We start from the raw sequence: 26,508 nt of genomic DNA, 5'->3' as shown, positions 1-26,508 counted from the left end.
TCCGCACTGGTCGCAGTGGGAGTGGGCTGGGCTACAGAACGTGTACGTGCGAACCGTGCAGACGGCCAAGAGCGACCACCATAGCCAACTAGGAGTATCTGGGAGCCACAAGCCTCCAAACATTCGCCCGTTACGGTTCCTTCTCACACTCCTGCCTCTCTGCCCCCCTTCTTTTTCGGATCCAGACAGTCCAGAGTGTTGCCATCACAGGCTGGGGGCTGTGGGATGAGGTCGCCCCCCAACCGGGATCCGATTCCGTTGAGATAGGGCGATTTTTTTTTTCTTCGTACAGGAGAGACTTTTGTTTTCACTCCGTATTGACTCGCCGCGGGTTGACTCCTCTGGCCATCCAGTTGTGTGAAGGAAGCGATAAGAGCAGCCCGCCTCTCCGCGCAGAGCTGGGGATCGCCGGTGAGTGGATGGTGGTCCTTCTCTGTCCCCCCTCTCCTTAGCTACTAGCTTTTTAACTGTTAACGTCAAAGTTGGGAAGCTGCGCCGATGCTGTCCAGTTACAACAAACAACACATTCCGCAAACACTTTAGTCTCTCAGTGAGGATTTCTACAGAGTGACGTGTGGATATTTCCGATTTGCTTCAAGTCCATTTTAAATTCTTTAAATAAAAATAAATCTAGTGAACCGCTCACATCCAGTGAAGCTATGCCATTCGCGGCTAGCCGTGTCAGCGGCTAGCTAGCCAGCCTACGCCCCGTTTGCCTCCCGTTCTTTAAGGAGCTCCTTAAAGGACTCCTTTAACGGGCTCCTACACGGAGATGACACCCTGGTGTCGGTAGCGTTATGTCGGGGATTACTTTTAACTGGCTGTCGCTGAACTCCACGGTTGTGGTGGAGCAGAGAGCCGGCGGGCTGACTGATGCCCTCCTCACTGTTTTTTTTCTTCCTGCAGTCACTGATCCAGAGAGAGAAGCATCCACCCAGGTTCATCTTCAGCCCACTGTTAACCACACAGCAGAGAGAGAGAAAACACACACACACACAGATCTGCCTGTGGGTGGGACACCAGAGCAAATGTCAGCAAGTTAGGGTTTAATCAGCATATAATCAATGACATCCATGCTTTGTAAACAAACACTAAGTAGTCTCTCAGGCTTTCTCGGTGGAGTTTGCCTCTTCTCTCTGATTTTAGTTTGTATTAGCAAATTGTTCCTGTGTGATAGTGTCTGTCTCTGTGGGTTTGGCCTGTCCAGGGTGTAACCTGCCTTCAGCTGGGATCAGCCCAGAACTCCACAAACAACAATGAGGAAAGTGGTGTAGAAGTTGGAAAGATGGGTCGGCTTAGAATGAGCTCACTGTGCTAGACAATAAATGTTTCTCATACCAGATTTTAATTTAATTTAAAGCACTTTCACACTTGCTGTAACAATGCAAACATGCTGGTTTCCCCCCTGCCTCTTTGCATAACAAATCTTGTCAGTGAATAATCCAGATTAGCATCTTGGTATTTAAATTGCACAATTTACTTAACAAAATAGAGCAGTGTTGTCGTGATAGACCTATTGAAGTTTTTCTACATTGTCATTAGTCAGATTCAGGTGGGGTGGAGCAGAGAGACTTTATTATACCACAAAATGGTTATACCTACAACCCACGGTGACTTAGTTACATTAGCATCTGAAAGATGTCTTCTATTGAAGCTAAACCTCAATACAAGGCTTGTCCATTACCACGTCCAGATTCTCTGCTTCTGTACCTCATGTTTATGTCCTTTAATGCTACTGTAGCAACAGCTGGATTTCTGATATAGTTTCATTAGTTTCTCTCCTGAAGGCACTGTGGACATCGGTAGATGACATATAGAGTCATGCTATTCCTAGATATTGACATATTTCATCGTGGTTTCTTACTGTGCACAAGTTTGACAGGTTTCTAAAAATGTGCAGCCTGTAGGAAGCCTATAACATGTAGAGCAGCCTTTCAGGGCCTCGACTGGACAAAGAGTCTTAGGTGGGTCCAACCTCTGTAATCTGAGAAAGTCATGTTGCAATCACTGATGTGGAGTTGCACCATGACGCTGTGGAAATTAGAACTATTTTGCATGAAAAAAGATTTGTTCTGTCGGGGTATTTTCAGTCTTTCCAAAAATACCATCAGTTCAGTTATATCTGTACCTGCCTTTCCAGAGACGCACACTGCAAAGCTCACATGTCCATCACTAGGCTCATTGAGAGAGACAGACAACCACCCACAGGTGCTTGTGGCTGTTTTAAAATGGCCAATTAATGCTGACCAACCGTTTATGTCTATATATTGTGGGAGAAAGTCAGAGTAGCCGCAACGATCGCACACAAAGAACACTGACACTCCTCTCAGAAAGACCTCCTTCAGTCAGCCCAGCAGGTTACTAACGGGAACCTCCTGTTAGGCTCACCGTTGTAACACTGTGCCACACTAGACCAAATATATCACGCTCAACATGCTTCATAGAGCTTTTCTGTCATCTAATACTTTCATGTACTTCCCTCGGGGCAAGTGTAGCATTTGCGATTGGCGTTGGTGTTGCAATGAGGTCTGACCACTGGCTGGAGTGCAACATGAAAGCACGAGTTGGAAGGTAGCCAGAAGTTCAAAATCGTTGAACTTTGTGTGCACTGACCTCTTAAGACACAACAATGTACATGTGACTGTAGCTCTTCGTCATGTCCAGGAATGAGAAAAACATTGATTGGTAGCTCTTATCAGGACTCTCCAGGATTTACTGTGTCTCTGAGAAATCAATCTACCTTGTATAAAGTATGTAAGTGCACCAAACAATATCTTTTGTGTTTCTCTGTCATTAAGTGGGAGATCGGGTCTGTCTCACCTGCATGTGATGGTATTTTAGCTGTTTAACTTTGTGTGCACTGAATTGACAGTCATATTACATCCTTAAATACATGACCAGAGCTCTATCAATGATTTCACAGGAAAACTGATGTGATTTTCCTGATTGATATACCATAATCGTCCACACTTTGCAAGTGGGGGCTGACTTATGACTGGAAGCAGCTGTTAAAGCAATTATGAAGCGATTATATAGATAAACAGCCAGGACTGTTTTAGCAGTTCTGTCATTCCAAGGCTCAAACAGTTGAGGGATTGTGTGTTTTATAGACTGAACAAATTTAATTAAAGGTTGGTTAAAAACACAACCATAAGTCTATGTAGCTGGAGGAGTGAAAATTTTGTTTAGCTTTTAGGCGTAATACTTACAGTGCATGTGACTGTGTTTGGACCACAACAAAGAAAAAAAAAGTGATTTAAAACTCTGTTGAATATCCTTTCCTCTGCAAACAAGGCCAGCAGTATTTAGACAACCTTTATTCATCAATCACTTTGAAACAGAAGTTGCTCTATGGGAATCAACAAAGAGATTCAACATAAAAACTTTGTGGCAACAGCCATTCATCAGCTGTAGGAGCTCATCACAAAGGCTCATTGGTAGATAGCATCTGCAGAGATCTGGCCTTATCTTGATCTGGAGTGGTTACACATAGCACCTCTTTGAATGTCTACACAAATGTGTTACTGATGCTTTGCTTTTTAGATGCATTAATTCCTCTTTAATCTCAAATAGGAGTTAATTCCACTTAAAAATGACCATGTAAACATGTTTATTTATTCTCATTCAAGAGAGGAATAAACGGAAAATTGGATATGACTTTATTCTGGTCATTCTGCACATGCTCGCAGGCTCATACCCTCGTAATGGCGCAATATTCCAAGATAGCCTCAAAGTTAATCAAGAAAGAAAAAGTAAGAGACACCGGCACCGGGGTCTGTTTTTTTTTTTATATGTAAGTATGTCGCGTCCGCGCTCTGTTCAATCAGAATGCTTCACAACCCCCAGCATGAAAGCGAATTTAATCCTTAGTTTTTCCCATGTAAACACGAAGCTAGTAAATATAATTTGGAATTACTTAATTTGGAATAAACTAATTCCAAATTAAAAACACCATGTAACCGTGACCTGTGTCGACTCATTCTGATAAATTCAGATTCTCACGCTTCAAGCAGAAGCATGAGGATCAACATCATTAAACTATTCCAAAGCAGGTAGAAATAAATCCAATTGTTAAGCATTTTCAGTCTGTTTTTATGTTAGAGGCTTCAAAAAAATTAAATTCAAGTCAGAAGAACAGTAGAGAAGACTGAATTACTCTAGCTTTAATAACTTCTTCGCTGACAGAAAAATCTGCTCTGATTTCTTGGAATTTATCCGACAAGCTAGTATTTATACTTGTAGTTATTTTTAGAGGTATAAGATATTAAAACATCCAGCTGACCTAAGTACATGATATTGCTAAATATATTTTCCATACAGGAAGCAGTGGACTGAAATGTTTCTTCATTTACTGTCAGATATATTGCAACATTGGTCTGATGTAACGGTAACGCCATGGGCTGGTGTAACAGTAACGCAATTGGCTGATGTAACAGTAACGTCATAGACTGATGGAACAGGAATATAATGGTCTTCCTGTGGCCTTGCTGTTTTTCTACAAAGCGCATTAAGTAGTTGCTCTGGTATGTAAAGGACATCTGCCGAGGGTCTTTAGATTGGCTGAAAGTAGAGTTTACGTATGATTTTTGGCAACTTATTTCTATAGAACTGAGAATGAAGAGATTGCTTTTACAGAGATGACGCTGACGTGCTCAGCTTGTGAACACCCACATTGCGAAGCCTGTTAGTCAGTGGGAATGTTGTTAATTTCTGCAAGTGGGCTAAAAATTGTGTGAATGCCTAGTTTAAGTAAAAGAGAGCATTACTACATGTAGTGTTACACCATCAAATGATGTGACAAATACTTGTGAGATACTTGAACAGGATGAGCTTTTTCAACATATTCTAAATATGCATCATCTATAGATCACAAGTAGCTAAACAAAGGGCTATTTCCACAAATACAACGTTCAGGTTGACGTGAAAACTCTGTGAAATTTCGGTCAGTTTCAGAAACAACCACCCAAACTGTATAGTGATGTTTTGTATTTATAAATTGTAAAGGTGTAGATGTGTATTCATATGTACCAAATTGACAGCAGTGTAGGAAAAAGGTGGATTGTGTGTTCATTTTGAATTTGTATCTATATTTCAACACTAGATGACCAAATGAAGTCGATGTCAAAAGTTAAAAGTCCTGTTTGCTACCATGTGGAACTGTTTGATCTGGGTCAAGTGTAAGTAAATAGACTTGTACAAAGCCTGTACTCATTCAGGGTCGCTCTTCGAGTGCCCCCTTTTCCTGTTATCTTGCAGCGCCATCAGCGGCTGATATGGATAATGTACGCATCCACTACTCATACAGCTGTTGCACTTGGCTTCAAGCACATGGAACCTGGCCAACCTAAGCACTCATTTCTTAAATGACATTTGAGTGTGACATCTTTGGTGCTTAAAATGGATTCACCGTGTAGGTATGCCGCTCATGTCCATCAGAAAACGTGCTTTAAAACAATTTTTCAGTCACAGATGTGTGACCTCTTATTGTTTTGTCTGGGTTTTGCACGTTTGTTTATTTCCTCTGGGTGAGTGGCACATGACCCTAATAAGTGATACGACTTGAACCAGGTTCAGGCTGTTTTCATGTTTCGGCTTAGCTTAGTCACCCTCACATGACTGCAAGTTTTATTAATAGTGACTGTGACCCTGCGTTTCACCGACTGAGGGTCCTGTTTCTCTAAAGTAGGTAGATGTGAAACAGCGTTGCATAGTACTGCAGAGTGCCACAGTTTGTATGTATATACTTGTTTGGTGATAGTACTCGGTGAAGTCAGTTATTTTTAAATGTATTTCTCACCACTATTGGTTTAAAAGTTGTGTGTGCATACCCACAAAGTAAACAAACATCCATAGAGATAAAAAGAATCCAAAAAGTTAAGCCTTAACAGTCAAATGAGAAGCATTGGAAGGATAAAATTACCCTTCAGAAAATGTGACACTGTAGACAAGACAAGAGTGCTTCCAGACAGCTGTGTGTGTCAGTTGTCTTGTGTTTGTGTCAGCTTGTGTTACTATCAGTGCGCTGAGGATTGATGGACTTGGAGTGGAGGGAGGGAAAGAGAGAGTAAATATAGACATGGGCTGAGAAAACCTTTCAGTTTTTGCTTGGACGTGAATGACATATCTTAGCCAGGCAATTGTTAAAAGGTTACATTCATCCTCTTTTTCACACACAAGCTTTGAAGTAAATATGCAACAGTGAATTCACAGATGATCAAAAATGTTTCCCGATTTGGGAATTGGGGGGAAAAAATGATTTGCAAATTGTATTATTGAATCTTTGGATTAATTTTTATGCAAAATTATGTTTTTGAAAACACTAGGATTTTACTTGCAGAAATGCTCATTGTGGTTTTAGTGCACTTTCATACAAGCCCTTGTTCCTGGTTTTGTTTTCCCATTAAATGTGGGATTTCTAGTGGTTGTTGTTGATTTATTTATTGTTTCTAATCTATCTGTGAGTAGTTGTATACCTTCCATGTGCAGGAAAAACAACCACCACAAACATGTGAGAAGCTCAGTGAGACAAACGTATACATGCAGGGGTATTATAAATGCCTCGAATAGGCTGAGGCTCCTGAGATGTAAGAAAGAAAGCTTTATGCACGCTATAAATCTCAGAACACAGAGCTTCTCAGTGTTGATCCACCACACTAAGCTAATTCAAAAATGCAATGAGCATTGGTGGATAAAGGCCCCTACAGGCTATTTTAGCCATGTATTACAACACTGGATTTCATAAAATTAAGTTTGATTATAAGATGTCACTTTACACTGAATCTGGGGTGATGACAGCCACAATGTACTGGAGGCTGCAAACAAAATGTTATGTACCAAATAGTCCTGGTGCCTTCATGGGGTTAAAATTAACTGGCTAATGGAGAGCGGAACATTAAAGTCCAAGGAAAAAGCCTAGTATGTGCCAGCGTTTTACCGTGACACAGAGGACCTGCACACCAACAGCCACCATCAAAGTCCTCACAATTGTTTATCTTCTATTTGAGACAGTGAAAATGTTACAGAGTGTGCTCACCTGAAAATTTGTAGCTCATTTCGGATTTGAAAGCAGTGCAAATATGAAAAGCTGGAACAGCGCCTATGGTGTAGTCTACTTCCCTCAGTTAATGAGAGTTTATGAACAACACAGAAGACAAATTCAAAGAAATTTTTAGCAGTATTTGGAGATTCATTTTCTTAATTATTTTTCCTCACATCTGGTGTAGAACTGTAGCCTCTGTTAATCCTTTAAAGTTAATACGAGCATGCATCATTCTTACCAATGAATAAAGCTCAGACGTGACTTATTCAGAAATGGAGTACTTCACTCAATAGTTGTTACACGACAAAAAAGGGCTCGAAATAAATGCCTCGGAAACAATGATGAGCATTACTCCTAACAGGGTATGATTCATGGTTGTCACCGTGTCTATAAATAAAGCAACACTGGACGTAGGTACAGCAGTTGGTATTTTGTCGGCGGTCCACATCAGCTTGACCCAATCAGCTTCATTCAGGTCCCGTGCCTCCTCCATCTCCATAACTGCAGTTACAGTTACACTGACCTACTTTCTGCGGAACTTTGGCCAAGTAGGGAAAAACAAGCTTTTTTTGACGCATGTGTAAGAGTACTGTTGACTTCTTCCATACTGGTAATTCGATACATGAGCATATATTATATATATATATAAATGTATATTCGTTTTTTTTTTTTTTTTTTTTTAAGGAGTGAGTCTTTTCTTTTATTACCATTTTAGTCGAAGAAAAAGTTTGTTTTTTTTCCCCAAGATAAGATTTTTTCACCAAGAGCTTCAACCCACATCTGCATCAGAGATCCATCGAGACGATTCGGTTTGAATTTTTTTCATCGTCATACAACACAATGATCTGTTAGGTTTACATTGTGCGAAAAGTTGTTTACCACATGCCACAGTGTTTGTTTTTATGGGTTAGATATCATTTAACTGTGGACATTTAACCTTCTAAAGCCATCTCATGTAGAAGAATCTCTCTCTCTCTCTCTCTCTCTCTCTCTCTCTCTCTCTCTCTCTCTCTCTCTCTCTCTCTCTCTCTCTCTCTCTCTTTCTGTCCTCCTGTCTGTCTCTCTGCTCTTGAGGCCCCTTTTTTTTCTTGTTGCTGGCCTTTGCCATATTAAGTTTCAGATGTGCAAATCTCAGGGCTGGGGCTGCTAGTGGAAATTTCCACCTCACATGGACAAGCATCTCGTGAATCTCTTGTTGTGGACAGAAACAACTTAATCCTGTGAACAAAGCCCGGCGATTTGTTTATTTCTCTCCGTTTAATTTGGCAATCCTTAAAATACTGAAACAGTAAATCATTACTGGAAGTACAAGAGCCAAATGCTTAACCGATTTTGGTGTTTGTTGAAACTAAGCAGCTGTAGTTTTCAGTGGTTTTGAAAGGTGATCATTAATCCAAGTCATGTGTGTGCAGATGGTTCAACCACCGCTTCCACGGAGGATAATGGGTTACAAACTGTTTTCTCTTGTTCTTGATCTTGTTCTCGTCAGCACTTCATCTTAGTGATGTGTGTGATGACTGAGCAAGAATGATTCAGGGTCATCTGTTGAGAACATCAACTTATCTATAGCTTGTTCCAGTTAAAAAACTGCGTCCTGTAACAGCCACACAATGGTTCTGAATCGGATTTTAATTTATTCCTGGATAAATTATTACTGCCTGGCTGACATAGTTCTGTTATTTTTAAGAATATGTGATTCAAAATATTTTCTAAAATGTGAGTATTTCGATGATTTCTGGCGTGAATGGCTTAGTTTTTGTTGTTTTGGCTGTTTGTTTCACAACAATGGTATTGTGAGTCACTGAAAATCTGCAAATTCTCTGGAATTATGCCATACTGCACAAGCGTACTGCTGTTGCTGTCAGTAGTTTTCCTGAGCAAGATTGACAACAGTGACAATGAGCGTTTGGGCTCACTTCTGAATTTAACAGCACATCTTCAGTAAAATGTAGATTTACCATCAACATCTGGATCACATGAAAACTATTTTTATTATTTTCACAACGTTGGTGTCTGATTATAAACCTTTCTGGACCTAAAATGTAAAAATGATGCTGCATCAAGTCAGTAAAATAAAAATAACGAAATTATAAGTGCTGCTTTCAAGAGGTGTTGATGTTCATAAAAGGTCAGAAAAGTTTTTCAAGGAGTAGAAATGGTGCTAGAAATGTGTTTTGTTTTTTTTTTTTTAAACAGAAATAGCACATTTAAAATGTGATATTGGTGAAGTATTAGGATCATACTGCCAAAAAAGTCTGATCAGGACGCCCCTAGTTCTTTACTCAGTCATTCACTGTTTTCATGTAACTGATGATTTTGTTTTAATTGTTATTATTGTGTTTCTCTCGGGGTATTTTGTGAAGTTTATCTCAACAGTTTGTTTTTATAGCTTCTTTATTGGACTAGATGGAATAAAAAAATTCTATTTGGTTTTGTATAAATCACTCATGATTCCAAGTGATCATGCTGACAATATTTTGAAGTATTTCTCACAGACTCTATTCTTAGCACCAGCGTATGAAGCTAGACTCAAACCTTGCATCTGGGTACAGTAATTCAGTCAAGTGACACAGAATGTTCTTATCTTATCACTTATCTCACAGAGCAAATAGAACCTCAGGATTTGCAAGCAGAACAGTAGGATTTAAAGGTTATATTTTCGTCTTTCTTTTGAAGGGGAGTACCTTTTTCCAACTCCATCATAACACAGGAATGCTTTTGCTACATGTGAAAGGAGATTAGGCCACTTATGCTTTTTTCCCATGAATGCGATGTGCTGAGCGTCGTGCTGTTGTTGGTTACATAACAAGGTGAGGAGATGTGAAAATGCTTGAGTGGCAGAAGCAGATCGGGGAAGAAAGGGTGGGATGAGTCGATAGAAATCAAATCTTTCCCAAACCGAAGACTCCGCTGCCATCTGGCCACATTTGGAACACAAATGATCATGTTTAATGTAAGGTGTGTTGCATACTTGTGGAGTGTTATTTTAGCACAGTGCACACACCCCTGTCAGCACTGTTTCACTTTCATAGTTCTTCTCTCAGTGAGGCATGCAGGTTTGGTTTTTATTCTGAGTAGAGAGAGCCAACAGGATATTTTTAGACGCGAGGAAGCTACCTAGTAGCAGTGACCAGGAGGGAATGTAGAACTTGGTGCTGGTCTCATATATTTTTATGACCCCGTATGATCATTTTCACCATTTCGCAGCCAATTTTGCAGAGAAAAATATGTTGAAACAATTTTAATGATTTTTTTTTCTCCTCTTTCATGAAGTTATCATAGCAATATTTGTACTGTATGCACAAGTGTGCCTGTAATCTTAAACAGTTCATGTGAGTTCACTCTATAATATAATCCTGGTTTGGATGATCTGAATCTGACACCCAGATACATTTTTGAGATATGTGGGCTGTTTACTCCAATAGGATTAGATTTCTATATTACTTGATATACTCACAGTTTTCTTGTCAGCGAATCATGATACTTAGGCGGGGACACAGAGTGAGGTACACAGCTTCACAGTGCAGATCAGAACATGGTTTTAATCTGCTTTTCAGTGTAATCTGCTCTCACGGTGACTGACCCCTGTGTGGTGACCTTTTGCCAGTGGTTTGATCAGCGTATCTGTCCCGCCATTCATTTTAAAGCTCTGAAGAGTTGTCCCATCAAAGACAGTTATTTATTTTTGTCAGCATAAGTCACATAAGGTCTATTAAATAACTGTCTTGTGTGGTGAAGTATTTAATTAACTGTATGTCAAAATCAAGGAAAGTGGCATTATGGTATGATTGAGGTCAGATTAACGAAACAGCAGGTTTGTTGTGGCACTGTTCGAGTGGCATACTTAAAGAGCCAGAGTGGAGAGGGGCATGAATTTAGTATGGGGCCTAATAAACAGGGCAAAGTAGGGCTGTGGGCCAAAGCAGTCACTGGGAGCGAACACTCTGCTGAGGCTCTTGAGGACGAGTCATTTTCCTGTTGAAAGGCCTGTGTTGCAACGCTAAACGGACTTTTCTATTCATCAAAATGACGGCCCCACCAGGGTAGGTGAATGGTTATGTTTCTGTCTGTGTTTTAGATGAAAAAGTGACCAGATAAGTATGTTAATTTAGTTCTGTTGTCAGTACAGGACTTCTCTGAACCCTACCGGGAGGTTGCGTAATTCAAAGTAGGTGTAATATAAGTACATCTGAGTTGATGTCAGAATTTTAAAAGCCTCTGACCAATAAAACATTAAATTTTGCTCAAATACATGAGAAAACAGGCTACATTTGAATTTGAATTAACTTTAAAACACTCAATATTAAAAACATACACACCATTCCTTCAAGGTTTATTGAGATCATTGAAAATAAAAATAATAGTGGTGTATTAGCATGTACTTAGCAAGTACTATGTTTTAAACTGCAATATGTTCATTCTGTTTATTCTCTTTACTCAGATTGTAAGTTGAATTTTCAAGCATCTGCACTAACACATTGTGCTAGATTACATACTTATCAAATGACACAGTGTGGATTTCAATTACGTGTGTTTATTGAGGCATTTTAAATACTTATAGTCATAGTTACATTTTAAGTTTCTAGGTCATTTCTATCATCATGTGTCTAGCCCTATCATAGGGCTAGTCCTCAGACTGGCACCGTTTGTAGCTATTAAATCACACGCAGCAGTTGCGTAACATTTAGTTAGCCGCTGAAATGGTGACTAAAATAACTCGTTCCGTTCACAATTGTTCCATAAATGCAAATTTAAGATGAGCCTAGTCTTTCAGGCCAAGACTCTTCATCATCCAAAAAGCACTGGCTTCAGGGCCTAGTCTTTTCATTTATTAGCTTTTTTACAGTGCATTACTTTTATTGCAGTGCTTTTTATACTTTTTCAGGCTTCTTTAACACTGCTGAAAGCGAATGGTGGGTGTATTATTAAAAAATGTCTAGAGTGACAAGAATTTCATTCCGCTGGTCTGTGTAAGAGGCGCTGCTTCCTCGTGGGAGCTCCTGGATCAAGTTCCCATGGCAGCGGACTCACTCATAGGGTTGCCACATCTCATCTGCCACTCCACAAAGGCTGAACACACACTCTTTACCGTCTTAGCTTTTTGTCCCTTCAAAAGATTTATCTTCAGCAACAGATGGTTCCCTTTGAGACTTTAAGACATGGTGATGCTTTCCTTTAAAAATGCTTTTTTTTTTAGGCACATGCTCCTTTTTTCCTTATGGTCTTTGGTCTGACTTTTAATGGCATATATATCTGTTCTATGATCATTTTTGAAAAGTTTTGCTGATCCTAATCTATTGTCTTCTCCAGGATACCCAGAGTTCCTTGTGTTTTTTCCTGTTAAACTGGCAAAATTCCATCTCATCTCTTTTCAACTTGTGTTTATTTGATCAAACGAGGACCTTAGTACTTTGCCATTAAAAAACCCAAAACCTTTAGCCGTTTCATAAAGATAATTTATTTCTTATATATCATGGCCCAGGTGTCTTAGTCTTTTTGCAAACCCCACCCCTTTTTCTCTTTTTGTATAAACAAGATGAAATGAGGAATATAGCATTGTTGCTATGTTATATAGAAACTTTTCACAATAAAGTTGATCAAATGTTTCCGTCACAAAGATTTATGCGTTTGCACGAGCAGGGTTTTGGTTGGGTAAGACGTGGTTGTCCTGAGCAGTATACCTTTCATGACCTAAGAGCTCCTACACAACTTTCCACTATCAGAGTACAGAGGAATGAAGTTGTTTGGGAAGGAAGAGGCACAAGACAGGGTTTCAAAAAGAGCAGAAGTTATTCCTGTCTTCCCCTCCCCTTTTTCTGTGGGTGGGACTCAGACATGTTGAGTCATGTCCCATAGGTGAGTTGAGTGAAACCACTTGACCAATGGATCCGTGCTGTCTTGCTTTGACTTACATAAATTAAATCCCCAGGAAACAGTTTGGCAGCTCAGTATATGAACTGACAAATAACATTTAAAAACATTTTGTCATTTTAAACATTTGCCACAATACCTATGTGTATTTCACAACCCTTGGCACAACCTCTTTTTGTCCAGAAAAAGACATTTTCTTATTTGTGTACTGTGGTCAGAGATGTCTTCTGCATACCTTGGTTGTGACGAATGTCCACTTGGTTCGAGATAGCAGAAAGACTACAGTAACTCAGTCTGGCCACTCTCCTCTGACCTGTGGCATCAACAAAGCATTTTGTTCCAGAGAACTGCTGCTCATTGAATATTTCCTCATTTTCATATCGTACCTGAAAATCAGAATAACTCAGCCGTTTCTGAAAAGAAAACACCAGCCTGTCTGAAACCAACAACCATATCACTGAAATCTCCTTCCAGAGTCTCATTATTGGTCTGGACCACCAAGTCATCTCTATTATGTGTAAATACATTTAGTCCCTGGGTTAATGTGTACCTCTTAGTGTCCTGTGAGTGTATGGATGAATAAGTACTGTCTAATGTTTAATGAACTTAGGATATAAAGGCTTTGATGCAACCTTGACTCATGGACCTTATCCTGGGCTTGTGCTTCAATCTTATTACTGTTCTTGAGAAACAATTGTTTGCTCATTTCTAAATGGTGTCTCTGCACAATCATGTTGACCTTTCATTTGTTATCTAAGAAAATGCACACAACCTTCAGTGGGCTTGCATTCACCTGAGGGCGACGATATGGTATTTTAGTCATTAATTTTATTCCATCCATTTTTTAGAGCATTGGTGCTTGAACTTATAGAGCCTATAAAACCCATGCCTGGCAAACACAGAACACACACCTTCAACACCTGTTTTAGGACTGATGGAGGAAGCCAGAAAGCTTGGGTAAAGTCCAATACTCCCAATGATATGCTGGCTGTGAGGAGATAAAATGTTTATGTGATATAAATTTAATCAATGTTTACTCTATTTTATTTGTCTCTCTTCATCCAGACTACCCATGAGCTCCGAGTTCCCACACTACAGTTTCAAAATGCCAAATATAGGGTTCCAGAACCTTCCCCTGAATATCTACATCGTGGTGTTTGGGACGGCCATCTTTGTCTTCATCCTCAGCCTCCTCTTCTGCTGCTACTTAATAAGGTAAGAGTCATGCCTCCACTACCCTCAGATGAAATTCTTGTAATGTGACCTTCCGACACAAAATAACTTAACAGGGGTTTCTCTTCCCAGGAAACATGGAAAAAAAAAACAACCTACAATGCATTAACTTGTATTTCAAAAAGAAATTAAACTGAATGAGATTTCTCAGATTTTTAAACAAACAAAAAAAATCATTGGCCATGGGACCTAATGGATTCATTATTAGAACAGTTCGATAATAAGCAGGTATGACTGTTGGTCTGTGTAACAGTCTAATGTTAATGGAAATTTTTTAAAAGTCAAAAGAAATTCCTCTGTGAGGTTTAGAACAGAACATACTGTGTATACAACCTGGTCTTGTTATGTGAGTGCGCAGTTACACGGCACGTATAATGATAATTTGATTCATGACCAACACTTTGTTTTGAACATGCCCCGTTACAGACACTATTCTTTTTCTTCTTTGTAGGAATGTGTGTTTTTGTGTTTTCTTTGCTGGGAGCCTGTTACAAATGTACAAAGTGTTTCAACAGCACAGTTTGGAGAAGTTAGCGTTGATACAACAATTGGCGACTTCATTGCTGAACAGATATGAGGTTCTAAGAGGATCGAAAATTTCCTTTCTGCAACATCAAAATCATGGCACTTGGCGTCAAAGAAAGTAGTAATAATAAATTCTTTGTATGTACCTTTTAACCTCCTTATCTCATCCCACACCATCTAAATAAATTGACTGTCGGATGAGTTGGAGATCATTTCGAACTGATATTTGAGAGAAATCTAATTTGGCAATTATTTTCCAAATGAGAAAAAAAAAAGGAAATTCTTAGTAGCATTTCGTTTGCCCATTATTTTGACACCACTCTTTATGCTGCTGCTCCAGTTGTTTTCTTCTGGCAGCAGCAAACTGACGAAAAAATAATTTCCGGAGTTTTTTTTATCAAAGACAGCAAGAAGCAGCCGTTCTCCCCCAAATCTCCTCTCGCCACCCTGACAAATCTTACCCTGCAGGGCAAACGGTAAGTAGATTACCTACTTCTATGTTCATGCAATTCTGCATCTAGCTGCGAAAATAGTTCTCATGACTTTGATGCAGTACCATGATTCAATACAGGAAATCACGATGCCTGATTCAGTCGTAAAAGGCAGAGAGCGCTTTTTGCTCCATAAAAGGCTTCTAAAGATGCAGTCTCCCAAAGGACTGGTCCAGAATCTCTTACCTTAAATGCACCATGATGAATATACTTCCCAACTCTATTTTTTTTTTAGCTATTCTCACAAAACACAGTTGGGTATTTGTTAAATATTACCCAAATTATTTATTATTGACAGAACTTCATTTACCCTGGTGAAGTATTTCTGTACAGTGACACACTGCGACTTTTGTTCCCACTGAGAGTGGGATGCAGGGATCAGTGAGGTGACCAGTTACAGGTCGCATGTGAAATTCTCACAGAGAAAGACATTCCCTTTTCGACACGAGGCAGACTTTCACGCACAAACTCTACCACATGTGTTAGTGAGTCTCCAGTCCACACACACAGGTGGGAAATGTGCATTATATAAGGACACGCTGTGTTTCTTGAGTGCTTGACGCTTCTGGCAGTAAGAAAAGGGAGAAGTTGGATTGTAAATTCATGAACATATCATGAAGGGTGAAGAAATGTAGCTGTTAGCCCTCATCAGTCCAGTAGTTATGCATTAAATGCCCGTTAACCACAAAGTCAATAAAAAGCATTGAGGATTTATAAATAGGGATTTTCTAATCACGGTTATTTGAGCTGGAGTGGATCTTAGTTCTCGATAGATTCTGCCCACAGTTATTTTATATTTAATCTTAAGTAATCTTCACCTTCATCCACTCCCCCCCTCCATGATCCATACATGCGTGGCCGTGTCCTCTAAGCCCGGGAGACTCTGCACCTTTACCTGCTGACTTCTTTCAAAATGTCAGTTTTTCTCCTAGACTGTGCTGCTTGTTTTACAGATCCCTCTCACTCTGCTGCGAGAGGTTAAGGTTACTTGTATTGGAGGTAAATCTTACAAACCTATGAAGTTCTCCTATCTCTCTCTTTGGTCTATGTTTCTTACTTATTTTTATGTCTGTTTTTTTCTTTCTCTCAGTATATAAAATGTTCCTATTCAGTGCCCTTCCTGTTTTCTCTGTGTTCACTGAATGGGATTGTAAATTATACCGTGGTTGTGTGTGTCAGTGCGCTCCTTCTTACTCGGGAGTCGCACAAAGCCTTCAAGTGCATCAACAACTGTACTAATACTCTGATATGTGATTCAATGTATTTTGGGAGTTGTAAGTATATATTTTACTGTAAGGCGCGATATATATTTTTTTGACCAGATATCAAAGCCTTCAGACCTTTTGGGGGAGATTTGTCAATAAGTAACTCAGCCTTGTGTTGTTATTACTAAGCTGAAACAACATCTCAAACATTCACAGTGATGCATTGTTCATTCCGACTCTGTAATTTGATAATCTGTTTCATGTTTGATCAGTTATTAGTGAAGAAATTGTAGATTTCTTAAACATTTGTTTAAAAAATGTACATGTTGCTCCTTTGTTTGGCTGTCTTTTTATGAGAAGCAACATTTTGAAAGTTTAAACTTTAAGCAATATGGTGTAAGACTTGCCTTTTAGTTAAAGCGCTTACTTATTACCACAATGGTATTTATGCTTTTTACCATTAGGCAAGTTTTTGGCAATAATAATTAAAAACAAACAAAAAAAAAGTATTATTCTCCTCTTCTTTTCCAGCATGTTTGAGATGTTTATCTTTGCTTTAAAGTTTGTTGATGGGGTCTCTGGCTAATCAGGAAGCCGTTCTTGTCTTTGCGTTTTCCCAGGTTACGGCACCAGGCGCACAAGGAGTTATATGCATACAAACAAGTAAGATCTCACACACACACACACACACACACACACACACACACACACAAAACCAGAAATGATTTATAACCAGATATCTGCCAAAAAAAATCTGTCAGCTTAAAATAGTTCAGCTTACATGGAGGATTTTGCAGACTTTTTTCTTAGCTGGCCGGTGTAATGATTTGCTGACTCGTGGAACAGCTCCTGTGTTTTAAATATATAGTGTTCAGTGGATTTAGTTGATTTAAGAAACGTGTATAGAAGTTGTACTCCCAAATGAAATGGAATAAATGGCTTAGCTGGAGCTTTGAATCTGTTTAGAGGCTCGCCTGCAAAGCTAGAAAAAAAACTAGAGGGCAGACGCTGGACTGTCGTGTCCTTCAGTTATGTAATGCCAGCATTAAATGAAACCTAAGCATGTCACAGGGAAACACGCATGCACAAATGCACACACAGGCACATGCACAGACACACACACTTAATATTACGATGCTCATTATCTATAATTTCTCACTCAGCTTGCATTAACAGCTAAAATCTCTGTGCGTTTTCAGACTATCGAGTGTTTATATCACACACAGCAGTTTAGAGTAAATGTATGAACACACAGGCTTTTGTGAAAGCACTTACTGTAAATGAGACGTTTCTAGCCTTCCGATTGGTTGATTTATTGTAATCCACATTTGCATGAGCTGATTTGTATCATTAGTGCTGGTCAGCTGCTGATCTCTTTATCTCTTGTTATGCCTTCCAGGTCATTCAGAAGGAAAAAGTCAAAGAGTTAAACTTGCATGAGGTAAGCTCTCATCTTCTTCGTTTTATGCTGTTTTCCTCCATGTTTTGTATCGGAAGCCAAAATATATTGAGCACTTGCTTGATTCAAAGTCAAGCACCAGTGGCGTCATTACCCCTATTTTAGGGGACTGAAGCCCCCCTGAATAATTCGGTGTTTTATTACTTTTTTTTTTGCAAAAAAAAAGGCCTACATATTCAGTGGGGTCCTGGAGTTTCAGCAGGTCTGCAGGAAGTTAAGGAGTTAACCAGTTAGTGTGTGCTGTGAGATTTTCTGTGCAGTGCCTGTTAATCAAGTCTGGAGTTCTGAAGCTTCATACCAGAGCGTTTCCTTCATCTTCAGGTTACTACAAACGGTGTGAACACTGACACAGTTTGTTGAACAAACAGCTCAAAACCTGAAGTGGTTCAATATTTATTTCCACGTCTTTCAACCACTGGTAGAAAACTGACAAACCTACATCACAACAGTTATAGTCATCCAGTAGATATATATAACTCGGCTTGTCACTCACAACTCAGTCTCTCACATCACTAACAGGTTAAAATAGTGAGAAGGTGAACCTGTTTTTCACGACACAGTTTCTCTACTCTTGGAGTGATGGATGACAAACAGACTTAGATCCTCCCCTATCACTAAATCAGAAGCCCTCAATCTGTTTCTGAAGTTACAGCTCTGTTTAGTCTCTGAACTCTGGTTCTTGGTAATCAGGAGCTGCTTTAATTGGTGGCTTCATTTACTACCAGCTGAAGACTCTCCAGAAACCAACCTCCAGACGTCCAGTCAGTTATAACTGAGAGTAATTAGTTTATTTAATTGATGCATTTCTCACATCCTGTGTATCTGCTTGGTGCTAAGCCCCCCCCCCCCCGAACTGAAAACCTAGTGTCTAGCCCCTGTCAAGCCCTGAGCGATATGATGCTGCAGCAGTACTCGGTGTATCATTACAAACTTAAAGGTCTTCAGGTTTGAAGAGGAGAAAGCTTATGTAATGTTTTCTGGAGTATCCTTGAACCACGTCCACGTGAAAGCGACTGGCGATCTATGCACGGCAGCGATGTAAATGTGTGGGTTCAGAGAATATCAGCCTCTGAAAGTTGTTCTGTTTCATCCAGTCTGACAGTGATCTTCCTCAAACACATCTCGTTTTGACTCGGTCATGTGAAATGCAGCGATTAAATCTCGAGTGTCCACCTGACCGTTATTACATAATCACACGTGTCGTCTCGGCCTGATTAAAAATACAAGCCTAAGAGAATCCATCAATTGGTGTCGTGTGAATGAACTGAGTTTGTTAAAGGAAATAAAAATACGCACACGAGTGGACTACTAGGCCTGAGTGGACGACCATTTTTTTTAAAGTTTCTCTCTCTGGAGGATTGCCCTAGAGATGCGGGTATTGCCCAAGTTGTCTAAACATTTCACTGTACTTTACACTGCTTTACAGGTCATGTGTACTTCAGCTCAGTGTGAAAGAAACTCAAACAGCTTTGCCAGATTTGTTCGTATTCCGTTCATTTCATCTGCTTTTAGTTGATTTGGGTTCAGTTATTGTTATGGGTCAGAAGAATTTAAGACCAATGAGATGCTTATATCCTTAAGTTACAAACATAGAATGCTTTGGAGTTAATGTGTGTATTCATTATTCCAAGACAAAAAAGACTTGTTGGTTTATTTTTTGTCAAGTTTTGCCAGGCAACGGAACTAAGGCTGAAATTCGCCTGTCACCCTTAAAAGTGAATAACAGATAATCATAACATTCTATAAATCTTAATATTTGTGTGATATTTCATTTATTTTTCTGATCAGAGTTGCCAAAATGGTTTATCTTCTGGTCAGAAAGCAAAGGCAAGCCTCCAAGCTGTGCCTCTCCTCCCAGCATACAATTCTGTACATTATGCTTTCCCTTTTAAAAAGTATAGACTTTACATTCAGTAAAGCTTAGCTCTTTCCCGTTTGATGACATTCCCTCGACCACAGTGCAGCCCTCTCTGTATGTGAGTGCTGTGACATTTATCTTTGCATTTCTGTTATATTTCGAGCGCAGCTGCTCATTGGAAAAGTTGCTGATGCACAATACTGAACTCTCAAATCAGCAGATGGAAATCACCCTGTGGGGATGATATGGAAATTTCCAACTCCCTATGAATATTCATAAGGTCATTAGAATGTTTTTGAGGAGGCAGTGTTACTAACTGTGGATTAGAAACCTGCAGTGATGCGCAGAATCGATTAGTACACGTTGACCCTTGAAGATATAGGAGACTTTGCTTATTGGAATGTGGAGAACTCTGAGTGTTTTCTGTCAATAAATAGAAATATGTGTGTGTGGTATCTGGGAGGGAGCAGTCCTGCACTGGCCTTGCTCCTGTACTCTCTTACTCAAAATGATGACAGTGCAGAGTAACGACCCTGACACACTACACACACTGTGCTTTTTGTGAATGAGTTGACCTGGGCAGCTGGTTACATTTCTGTTTTTGTTTAGAGTTGAACCGATAATAGTGTGTTTCATATATTTATCTAAAATAATTCATATCTGAAATGATGAAGTTCAGTGTAATGGTCTATTTAAATTGTCAAAGTTAAACAACTTCCTGGTAGACGGTGTGTTATTGCTATTTATGTAAAAGTCTGTGGGAACTGTCTGCTTTAAAATGATGAGGAATGAACTCTTCAAATATTCTGTTTTTGAAACTAAGTTGTATGATAAATGTTAATGTAAATAAAGAGGTGATAGAAGTATACTATTATTTGTGCAAAGCAACAAGTTGTTGATGGTGGAGATGCCCAGTGGCCTGAATTCACTCTTTCTAAAAGAGACAAAAGGCTCTCAGAAACTAAATTGCTTTTCAGGATTACTGAGGGATTTTCACAGCTTTTCATTATTCTCTTGCTTTGACTGACTCCTGTTATAATCTCAATCTGTTCGGTTTTCTCTGGAGAATCAATCTCAATAAGGACATTGACACAGGTTAACATCGCTGTAACATTTTTCTTTCTGGTAAAAGTTATTCTATAGTTATTTCCGTTAAATGTACTCGATGGGTTCTTGCTGAAGCTTACAGGATTAATTCAGTTACCAGTGACAAAAAAGAAAAACGGTTTTATGGAGAGTTGGCAAAGGGTGCCAGATCTTAACTCCGAGTCTGACACCCCAGACAAGGCACCGGGGTGAAAAAGAACATTGATCTATTCATTAATAAAGAGAGCAAAGCAGACACTTGAACACGGGATTGTTTTGTGTCCAGAACTCCTCGAGGAGGCTAAGAGCCCCCATACTGTTCTTTTCATTCACAGTTGTCCATCCACCTCCTCTAAAATAGAGTGGAGGAAAAAAGAAAGAAGTTGTGTGGCTCAAAGAGTAATAGTTGCAGGGTGAGACGGCTCAAAGGGAAAGTGCTTGATTCAAAGTCGACCATGAAAGTGCTCCTTCTGATTGGGTGAAGCTGAAGATTGGGATGGGAACGCTTTAGTCATTTTCGCAGATTTTCTCACAGTTTCTCTTGTTTGTCACTGAAATGTAATGGATATTTTTCAAGAGGCTTAAAGCAGAAATAGTAGACTCTCTTCTTTTCGTTGACAGGTTACCTAAAAACTTTCCTCATATTTCAAAGTTGACTCATCAATCATTTTTAGCTCATGCTCAGGGAAGGGAAGCCATGTCTAAGGTCTGATTTCTGAGAAAAATGCTTCAAAAAGCTGAGAGAAAGCTGAGGTTGTGGCCAAAGATTCCTTCATCTGTTCAAGCTGTTTGTAGAAGAGAAACACGTTTCAATGCAGGAGGACACTGGAGTGGAATGTGAGTCTTCAGATATCCGACATCTCACTACGTTAAGAGACAGGGAGGGAATTCAATATGAAGAATGAACCATTAAGCGATTTCTGGATGACTTGCTCACTTATTAGAACAGTATTTTATTTCACGGGCACTCAGCGAGAATAAACTGAAGATTTGAAGGGGAATCTAAATGGTGAGGCTCAGATGAGAATCTGAGGGTGACAGCTCCGCTTCCAGCGCTCAGGATGTGCAGTCAGTGTATTCCTGTGGCAGACGTCATGTGGTCCAGAGGTTTACATAGACTGTCCCGAGCACACGGAGTCTTCCACCGATAAGATAATATTTTTGCAGGGATGTGTGTCACTCCGTATCACATGAAGCGAAAGCTGAGTTTAAATAGTATCTGCTTTGTTTTCATTTGCCAGTTGACTTTTGCCAGGCCTCTGTATCTCCCGATTGCAAGAAACGAGTTTGATTGGACGAACAAGCTGCCCGCTGTATTTTCTGTATCTTGGTCTCTGCAGATGAGGATGGAGATGAAGATGAAGGGATGAGTTTCGACATTAGGAAAAGTGTTTGGTCAAACCGAGCGATGGCACGAAGCTTATTTTATCACTGCAGCCTGAAGCTGTAAAAAAGCAAAACAAAAAGTAGCTTGGAATCATCTAATTATTAAAATAGCCATAAACTACAGTCTTATTTTTCACATTTTCTGATGAAATGTGACTTTTTTCTACTCCTTGAATGCGTTCAGTGCTGAAAGCTTTGACATCCATGGGAAAAAAGTTTCCCTCTTAAGAAAACAACAATTCTAAATGTATTATCCTCTGGCCACTACCTAGCATGTCCCCATCGGGGGTTACAGTTATATAACCAGCAGACAGTGGGTCAGCTGCAGCTCCGCTTTTTTTTTTTTTTTTTTTTTCCTGCGTCGGTTTTATATTTGCAGACGTTAGTTTTTGTGTTTGTTCCTGACCTTTGCTCTTCGCGTTGCTTGTTTGCCGTCCACCGGGACAAAAGTGAAATGAAATGTTAACGAGGTGAAATGTCTTTTTAATGAACGTCTCTTTAAATCTCTGTCTCACAGATCTGTGCAGTGTGCTTGGAGGAGTTCAAACAGAAAGATGAGCTGGGGATTTGTCCCTGCAAACATGCCTTTCATAGGAAGTGAGTACAAGGCTTTGTTGACTTTTACAGACACACACACGCACACACACACACACACACACACACACACACACACACACACGCATGAGCACGTAGATAAGTAGAGATATCTTTGGGAAAATTGAGTTTCATTGTGTTTTTCACCTGTACTTTTAATGCAGTGAACTTAGATAAGGAGACATTTAAGAAAAAGCCTTAATATTGGATCATTTCAGCACATTAGCCAAGTGCCGTCAGGTTAGGAAATACACAGGACATGATGGATTGCTCAAACAGCCTCCCTCCCTCCCTCCTCCCCTCTCCCCCAGTCCCCTACCATTCCAACAGAGTTGTTTATATCAGCATGACACTCCCTTGGCCTAGTTCTTCTGCAGCAGGAGTGGTGGGAGCCTCCGAATCTCCTGTTTGAGTGAAAATGTCCTCTTTTATTAAATAATCAAATACTTTCTTTATGACAGTGCTTTTTATATCAATTCTAGACAAAGACAGAAACTATTTGGGAAACATAGTATTCTGAATTAAATCCATAAGGCAATCAATCCACTGAGCATCCAGTAATAGATTGTAACATGTCTTTCCACATAACACCTAAATATGTCGAAGAATCAGCGGAGCAGCTCCAGTAATCGAACCCAGTGTCGCTGTGGAGGTTTTGCAGAATGAGCCAGCCATTTGGCTTACTCTGAGTCACGATTCTGAAAAAATTAGTTGCACTTTTAAGTATATTCTTGGTTGATCAGTGGCTCTCTGTAGTTTTCATGAAGCCTGGTTCTGATGGGTTCCTGTCCTGCTTGCTTCAGATCCTGCCCTAAGAAGCCCGATCAGCGTGATTGAATCTCTCTGATTGAGCCCTTTCAATTGAACGCTGGGGAACGCTCGTATAGAAATGGTTCTCGTGCGCTTTCTTCCAGGTGCCTCATCAAGTGGCTGGAGGTGAGGAAGGTGTGTCCGCTGTGCAACATGCCCGTCCTGCAGCTGGCCCAGCAGGCCGGCGGCTCGGAGCCCCCCGTGCCCATACAGCAGCCTCTGCCCGGCATCGAGAACTTGGTGTAGCAGACGCCCACCTTTTCTGACAGTACACTACAAACACACACACACACACACACACACACACACACACACAGATGCACACACTTGCCTCCCCTCGCTCGTGCTCTCACCTGTACAGGTACACCTTGAGTGTGTGAACAAACTGGAGAGACTGAAAGGTACTGCACAGATGTTCACAGTGAAAGTGCAGCCGTCATCGCCGCTCTCATCTCTGCTTTTGGTTCTGAAAGGATTTCCAGATGTCGACTGTGACTGGAAATGTTGTCGCTATTTTATTTTATTTTTTTTTCTTCTCCTTTTATTTTACGGACAATGAAGAAGAACTGACATAGAAGAAGTTTCACTATCGACCAACATATGTTCGATAACTTTTTTCACAACCAAAGCACCTTTCTGGGAACACCAGCGAAAGACCAGGAGGAAGACAACAACAAAAAAAAGCCAAGAACTTCAATAAACTAGATGACTTTTTTTTTTTTTTTTTAAACAAGCACTTTATGAAAAGTCAAACCCTTTTTGCTTGTGGATTTTCGTTCCAATGTGATGTTGTATATTTTATCAGTGACTATTTTTTTCTGTCTCCAACTAAATATGTTTTCTGATTTAGTTCTGGTAATCCTTCGTTTCTGTACAACGACAACAACAAAAAACAGAAAAAATTTAAAGGGAATAAACATTTATGACTGTAGGTGTCAAGAAATGTGCAAAATGGTCAGTGATCAGATCATGTTGCACACACACACACACAAAAGAACTTCTGAACTTTATGTCTGCCTAAATGTGAAAGGTTTTGAATGTGTTAAACCCCAGAATTTATTGTTTTTTACACAGAAACACTAATACACTTTATACGTGACAGATCTCCTTCCCTCGGCACCGGTGTTTCAGGAATCTCAGTGCAGCTGCTGCCTGTCGGTGATGCAGAAAACAAAAATCTCTGTAGATACTCAGCAGGAACGGAGAAATTCGTCTTTCTTCCGGCGCTGGGAGAAAAGAAATGGCGTCACAGTTTGATCACAGTGCTGCTTTGGGAGTTTCCCCAGCTTGGTCTTGACACACCAGTGTGTGTTTCATCAGAAATGTGAAGTAGGAGTGCGGACAGACCGACATCCACTCGATAATTTTCCATCTCCTTTCAGGGCTTCTGCTTTTGAGTTGGAAACATCTCAGCTTGAACAAATTCTAGAATTACAGAAAAATCTGTATGTATCCGACAGTAACTCGTGATTTCAGGACATTTCCAACATACGTCTAAATTTCAAAGTAGCTTCCGTGATAATATCATGACCAGTATTGATGCATTCATCCTGCGATACACTCTTTAGACAGGTATTGTAGGAATAATGCAGCATTAACCATAAATCTCCAACGTGATCCTAATGTTCCACTTTCCCTTTGCTGCTGCTGCTGCTGCTGCATCCTTTAATCTCATTGAAACAGTTGCGTAAATGTTTTAGTGGCTTGCATCATGTCGAGACTGAAACTTTTACTGAAAGTAACAAATGTGAATTTAATTGAACCTGCTAAAGGCAACACACACCGCTGACAGCTCATATTAGTAACGCACTCAGACTCTCCTAAAATGTTACTCCGTCCACTGTTACTATTCATTTTTCTCCTCTCCACTTTTTTTTTCCCCAGTGGCTTTTTATTTATTATATTTATTTATTCTAATTTGTTGGTCCAGGTGACGACGGTGGAGTCTGGATTGGCACATGCGTCACACACACACACACACACTGCCCTCGGCAGATCATCAGCATATCTTTGGCCCGACGTACGTGGGCAGTTAGCTGCTTAATACCCCTCCCAGCTGCCACGCAGTCAGCGGTCAGCAGGTTGTAATGAAACAGCGTTTCCATTCACACACACACACACACACACACACACACACACACACACACACACACACACACTTACAGGGTAGTGGAGCTTTTTGCCTGCAGTATTCTGGTGCTTTCGTCTCTCTGTCGCTCTCTCTCTCTCTCTCTCTCTCTCTCTCTCTCTCTCTCTCTCTCTCTCTCTCTCTCTCTCTCTCTCTCTCTCTCTCTCTCCATACGGTACAGGGTGCTTTTGTTTTGTGCCACACACATGTTGACTCAGAGCCCTGCTTTTGTGGAGTTGTTGACATGCCTTCCTGCTGCCTGCATCTGTCAAAACGGTCGTGTGTCGACACGCGGCTCATAAGTGTCGTTTGAAAAAAAAGATTGAGATGAATCAGACCATTTTTTCACGTCCTTTTAAAAAAACTTTAATTTGAATGAAGATAGCGAACTATAGTTAACAAAATTTAAAATGTTTTCTTCATTTGTAAGCTATTTAAAGTTGCGTAATCAACTGAGATTTTTGGAGAAATTTACCAAAACTAAATGTGCATTAATAACTCTAAACCACTGGAATACAAATCTACAAATTTGGGATTGAACCTTTAACAACACAATCACATTTTCCCATCAGACTTTCCGTGGCAGATATGCGTTGTTACTCACACACGCACACACACACACACACAGGCTGCTGACCGTTGTTGCGGTCAGACACTAATGCGGCAGCAAGGTGAAAATGTCAGACGAGTTCACAAAGCAGTTTGCCTCTGTGTCAGCGGCTGGTTTGTCCTCACAATGCTTCCATCAAAAAGAAAACCTCTCGCCTGGATTTAACATGTTTGAACAACAAAACTGCCACAGTTACAAAAAAAAAAAAAAAAA

At 40.0% G+C, this 26,508-nt stretch overlaps 1 protein-coding gene across 4 annotated transcripts; it reads left to right on the top strand.

Annotated features, from left to right (window-relative positions):
• On the top strand, window positions 1–26,508 carry LOC115390073 (RING finger protein 24-like). 4 transcript variants are annotated; one of them, XM_030093739.1, is made up of 6 exons: window positions 1–415; window positions 13,976–14,125; window positions 16,985–17,027; window positions 17,764–17,805; window positions 22,671–22,750; window positions 23,662–26,508. In XM_030093739.1, exons 2-6 carry the CDS (start codon window positions 13,983–13,985, stop codon window positions 23,801–23,803), a joined length of 450 nt encoding a protein of 149 aa, XP_029949599.1. In that variant the 5' UTR covers window positions 1–415; window positions 13,976–13,982; the 3' UTR covers window positions 23,804–26,508. The 4 variants fall into 4 exon arrangements, with proteins under 4 accessions (XP_029949599.1, XP_029949598.1, XP_029949597.1 ...); XM_030093738.1 differs by having other exon boundaries at window positions 2–411; XM_030093737.1 differs by lacking the exon at window positions 1–415 and adding an exon at window positions 10,844–11,082.

The sequence above is a fragment of the Salarias fasciatus genome, chromosome 6, assembly GCF_902148845.1.
Source record: "Salarias fasciatus chromosome 6, fSalaFa1.1, whole genome shotgun sequence".
Classification (NCBI taxonomy): Eukaryota; Metazoa; Chordata; class Actinopteri; order Blenniiformes; family Blenniidae; genus Salarias; species Salarias fasciatus.
The sequence above is the reverse complement of the archived record's forward strand: the minus strand, read 5'-3'. Positions and strand labels throughout refer to the sequence as shown.